Genomic DNA, 5,916 nt, shown 5'->3' with positions numbered 1-5,916 from the left:
TATCCACTTGGGGTTCTAACCTTAGTTAAACCCAGAAGCCAACTGGAAATGCACTTTTGGGTCTGCTGGATACTTTGGCTCATCTGATTTATTGGTGACACAAGAAAGGAGTTTCCGTGACTGAACCTGATAGTGACCGTTTGATTCCTGTGGAGTCAGAGGGTTTCTCTCTCAACTATCATTTCTTTCTTCTTCGTATTGTTGGGTGTTTAGATACTTTAAATATCATAAAGTGCATTTTGTTCTCAGTAGCTTATGAAGGAAATGACTGTTATTCCTGAGGCTAGTGTCAAATGAGGAATTGGGATCCAAGGTGGTGATTATGAAATTATAGCTTTTTACTTTCACCTGATTGCTGCTGGTTTAGTCCGGGGCAGCTGACAACTTCACACATGGATTTAGTAAGAGGAGATGCTCTGAAAGAGGGGCGATGTGAAGGAAAATAGACCCTGAGTGGGGGAGAATCAAGGTTGGGGAGCAGAAGGATGTCCATCTGTTCTAAGGCAGCATAGCCTGAGCAGGAGGGGAGGTTTTAATGCAGATGGTGTCTTTTCAAAGCCAGTAGAGGCTGGTGTTTATTGATTATTAGAAGGACCTCGTTCATGATCATCACCATGTTTTAAAAATGGTTAAGTTTCATTATTATTGTTGAGTCTTGAGCAGTGTAGCTTCTCTAATGCCCTTCATTAGCAATTTCCTTCTAAAGCACATCATGGGAAATGTGGAATGTGTTATGGCTCACTAAAATATAATCTTAGAACAGCTTTTGGGGATCAGTCATATCAAAATGTAGAGTGATGCTAGTTCTCAAAGTTAACGTTTTTCAAATCTGAAATGTTATCTCCTAAGTGCCCAAGCCACCCCACTGTGAAATGTTGCATGCTGATGAACAGTGGAAATGCCTATCACCTCATGCATTCCATGAACTGTTTCTTGGTTATTTATAGGAACTAAGAGAAATACATAATAAGCAGCAACTCCAGAAACAAAAGTCCATAGAAGCTGAACGACTAAAACAGAAAGAGCAAGAGCGAAAGATCATAGAATTAGAAAAACAAAAAGAAGAAGCCCAAAGGTGAGTCTTTTCAGTGGATTGTGGGCCCATCTGGAAGGAACTTGGAGTGTTTACTGTTCTTTGCCTGGCTTCTCCAAGCACTTAATGCACGAGAAAGCGCGCGCGCGCGCGCGCGCGCGCGTGTGTGTGTGTGTGTGTGTGTGTGTGTGTAAGTGTGTAAGCACAAACATGTGTGCATGTATAAATCTTTGCATCTATAAGTACTCCCTGAAGTTTTTCATTGGTTCTCAGAGCTGGGCTAACTTACTACTATGTAGATAAATGGAATTATCCAAGGAAATTGGGACACTTGGTTTGTGCATTTGCATGCCAATGACCAAAATGCATTTCCAGTTCACAGGCTTTTAATAACAGCTTCGGTCAGAGTGCTGGGCTTGCAGGCGGAGCCCCTGAGCCCTTGTCGCACAGGGTTTCTCGGTAGGTCTGACAGTGTGCCGCTCTTTTGGTTTTTTTTCAACTGCAAATTAAAATCGAGTACAAAAGGAGAAAATTTGCTGCTGCTGCTTAGAATACAGACATTTTTGTTTGTTTTTGTTTGAATATGTATGTTTCTGGTTTTTATCTGTAACTTTCTGCAGTAAATTATGGACATTTATTTTTTAACTTTTGGTGTGTCTGATTTTGTTATCGGATATATGCCTTTTAAATTTCAATTAATTTTAGACGCCAAGAAACAAAAATGACCAAATACCTCAATGAAATATAGTATAAATTATAAAAGTTGATGATTGAAGTTAGACTAAAAAGATGGAGAAACATACTTTAGGCAAGTCAGGAACGTCAGTGGCCTGAGCTGAGTTAAACCACCCAGAGTGGTGCAGGTTTTGTCACGGGTTTATCCAGTATTCTGAGTCTGGGATTTGGGGCTGTTTTTTGTTTTGTTTTGTTTTTTTCATGCCAGTCGGTAGGGTCTCAAACCAATTAAGAGGACTACCGGGGGTGCCAAAAAAATGTATGCACATGACTTGTCTTCATCTTTTGTTATCGGTATATATTATTACAATTTTAATAGTTTTTTCTTTTTTTAAAAATGTGTATACCCTCTGTATTTTATGGTTTTCTTGAGGGTAGGACTAGGATTGTGTACCAATGATTAATTCCTTGGATGTGTTGACTAACTTGAACTCCATCGTTTTTCGGTCTTCAAACTTTATAAAATGCTTTCATTATTCACACTATATGCTGCACCAAACTTTCACATTCCTACAGAGTAGAAACAAACACAAAATATCATAATACAAAAAGGTTAAATTTTCTGCTTACAATTATATGATAAGTAGTACCCAAAATATTACATTCCGAAATTACGTGGTTATACATTATAAATGGTGACCTTTATTAATAGAAAATGTGAAGCAAATTTTATTGTGGGGGCTTTTTTTTGTTATTATGAATAACAATGTCTTTACCCCTTCAAAAAATTTTTTCTGCTTTCTTAATAGATATTTTGAAAATTGTAAGTAAAATGTTTAAAATTTAAGTTAAAAAGAACTATATTGCACTAAATTTTGACATTCATACAGAATAGACATAAATAAAATATTTTTTTAATGGAGGATAAAAGTTTTGTGTTTATATTATGTTCCCTTGGCAGTTTCTTAATTCCAAGAGATGACCTTTGTGTGTTGGTGTGGCATGGGATAGTGGTTCAGGGTGTGGCCTCTAGAACCAGACTGCCTGGAATTGAACCTCAGGCTGGTGTGGCTGTGTGACTTTAGACAAGTCCTTTAATATATCTGCCTCACTTTTCTCATTTGTAAAATGGGGATGATAATAATAGGACTTACCTGGTGTGAAGGGTAAAGTAGTTAATAAATGTGTTATTATTAACATTATGTAATTTATTATTGCATGTTAGTTTCATTTAAAAGGGTGATCATTTAAAGTATTTTCTGACTTTATAAAATATTATGGAATAAGAAAAATCATTCCCAGCCGTTTCCTATGGGTTTCAGTTTGAGGCCATCATAATTTTCAAGGCCTAGATTCAATTGCAATTATTTCTTTGTGTTAGCTGCTTTGAAAAATAAACACAAAGTAGTTGAATTCAGTGAAATATATAAGAATTATTGCTGAGTAATGGGTGGTTACTATTTCAAGGTTTTAAAATAATCTTTTGCTTTCAATGTCAGTTTCAGGGGGCTACATGTGTGCCTGTAAAAGTGGTGTGTGTACCTTTTTTTTNCTAAACTGCATTGATCACAATCTCCAGCACTATGTTGAATACAAATGGTGAGAGCCTTGTTCTTGATCTTCGGGGGAAAGGATTCAGTCTCTCACCATTAAGTATGACCTTAACTGTAGGTTTTTTAGTAGATACACTTTATCAGGTTGAGGGATTTCCCTCCTGTTCCTTTTTAGCTGAGAGTTTTTATCGTGAACAGGTATTAAATTGGGTCATATATTTTCCCCCCCTGTATCTATTGAGATGTTTACTTGTTTTTTCCCCCTTATTTTGTTAATATAGTGATTTACTTTGGTTGAAATATGAATGTTAAACCAACCTTCCATTTCTGGGATAAACCACACTTGGTCATGGTGTATTACCATTCAAAAAAATATATTTCCTAGATCCAATTTGCTATAATTAAGGATGTTTTCATTTAAGTTCATGAGGAATATTAGTTTATAGTTTTCTTGTAATGTCCTTATCTAGTTTTGGTATCAGTGTAATAAATATGAAAATAATAAGTTGGAGAATACTCTTTTCTATCTCCTATTTTTCTATTTTCTAAAAAATGTTTGTGTTGAAAAAATATTTCTTTGAATTTTTGGTGGCATTCACCTGAGCTTAGAGCTTTCTGTGCGGTAGGACTTTTAATTGTTTAATATATTCAATAGATATAGGACTGTCAGATTTTGTTTCTTCTTGAGTCTGTTTTGATAATTTGTATCTTTAAGTGAATGTACCCATTTTATCTAAGTTACCAAATTTATTTGTATACAGTTGTTTACAAATATTTTCTTCTTATTCTTTGGAAGTCTGTAGTATCGATAGTGATGTCACATCTTTCATTCCTGGTATTAAGGATTTGTATCTTCTCTCTCGCCCTCCAAATCTTCCTCTCCCTTTCCCTTCCCTTCTTCTTTCCCTCCTCTTTCTTCCCCTCCTCCTCTTCTCCATCAATCAAGTTAGAAGTTTATTGNGCAGCACAGAGTTGGAGCTGGGCAACAGGAGAAGTGGCTTTAAAACAATCTATCATTAAACACTTCTCATATGCCAGGCAGTGTCCTAATAGTCAACAATCCCCACAAGAACCATAAGGAGACAGCTACTGTGATCCCCGTTTTACAAATGAAGCTGAGGCAACAGGAGATGAAACTTGCCCAAGGTCAAGCAGGTGATAAGTTGTAGAACTCATATTTAAATTGAGGCAGTCTAGTTGCAGAGCCCTACTCTTGATCATTACACTTCGCAGTCTTGAGGCCAAGTTACTGTGTGACTCAGGGTCCTCACTCACGCCTGCCTGACATCACTTTTGGTCCTAGGATGAATGGAAGGGGTGGGAGCTTGACTGTTGAACCTACTGAAAAGTTGGGGAGGCCCTGGCACAAGTTGCCCTAAAAACAGCTAGGATTCCAGTACGAAGCATTTGTAAAGTTAAAATATGCCCTAATACCACAGGAAAAATAAATGAGGAAGGAAAGGCATTTGAGTTTAGCATAAAATAAGATCCAAGTGGAAAAATGTCATCTTAAATCCTTGTCTAGAGAAGTAGTTGGGGCTGCCCAGAAAAAGGAAAGGAAGAACGAAACAGCATGGGGAGTGGAATGAGCAGTGGATAATGTGTTCCCATCTGATTCAGTGTTAGCAAGAACAACAACTGCAAAGCAAACATAGAAGCTTTGAAGCCGTATTGCACTTTATCTCAGGGGAACTTCTTTTTGGAGAATTCTCAGCTCTAAAAACTGCTTTCACCCATGACAGTAAGGTTCCCCTACATATGGGTTATTTTGTAAATAACGTGTAGAATTAAGTAGTAAGCTGAGTATTCCACTTCCTCTACCCTATCCCAAGCACTTTTTAAATTCAAGTAAGCTAATAAATATCACATCCCATTACTTACGCTACAAGGAATACAGATAGATGTTTGGTTCCATAGGTTTTTGCTTTTTGTTGTTTTTTTTTTTTACTGAATATTTGAGTGGGTTAGAAAACCGGCATTTTTGCCAGTTTTTCCGAAATCATTGTTAAGACCCTACCTACTCATTTCTGTGGTTTCTAAAAAGCAGCGTTACTGTCCAATGAAGTAAGGGTTCAGTGTTTTCCCTCCTTAGGCAGTGTATTAAGGGATTCAAAATAAGATAAGGTCACTAATAACCCTTATTTGACTTAGAGTGGTGAACATAATTTTCTAATAGTGAATGTAATTGTCCTCCAAAATTGTTCTTCTGTTGCTCATAATCATTCTGCTGATTTTGAATGATCCTTTTGAGTCAGAATTAAAATAAAATGCAATTATTAAAAGCACTTGGTTTAATAAACAGCCTTTGTGAAAAATTTAAACAATAGAATTCTATATTTTCATGTGCTCTTTTGTGAATAGTCAAGTTAAATTTGTACAAAAGAAAACTGTGGGACCTTAATAGAATTGATCGTTGCTATAAATAACCACTTCCTTAATTTTCTCGTCATGCATCTGTGGGGCTTTTAAATGGTTAAGCACAGCAGTCCGCTTCACTTCCCATGGAAACCATCTAAGGCTGTGCTTTTTATCTTTCTTGTCCCTGCGCAGAATAACTACTCAGTTATTAGAGATTTGGAGAGTGCTAAATGTATATTGATTGCACTCTTTGCTTTCAACTTTAATAAATTCAAGTCAAATTATTTTTAATAATTA

General features: G+C 36.4%; 1 protein-coding gene across 1 annotated transcript in view; it reads left to right on the top strand.

Annotated features, from left to right (window-relative positions):
• Positions 1-5,916, top strand: part of ITSN1 (intersectin 1) — a 200,677-nt gene that overhangs the window by 128,203 nt on the left and 66,558 nt on the right. Inside the window, exon 16 of the mRNA XM_019626944.1 lies at positions 3,437-3,459. Coding sequence (XP_019482489.1) covers positions 3,437-3,459 — 23 coding nt within the window. The remainder of the gene's footprint in view (positions 1-3,436; positions 3,460-5,916) is intronic.

Source organism: Hipposideros armiger, unplaced genomic scaffold, assembly GCF_001890085.2.
Source record: "Hipposideros armiger isolate ML-2016 unplaced genomic scaffold, ASM189008v1 scaffold_695, whole genome shotgun sequence".
Classification (NCBI taxonomy): Eukaryota; Metazoa; Chordata; class Mammalia; order Chiroptera; family Hipposideridae; genus Hipposideros; species Hipposideros armiger.
The sequence above is the reverse complement of the archived record's forward strand: the minus strand, read 5'-3'. Positions and strand labels throughout refer to the sequence as shown.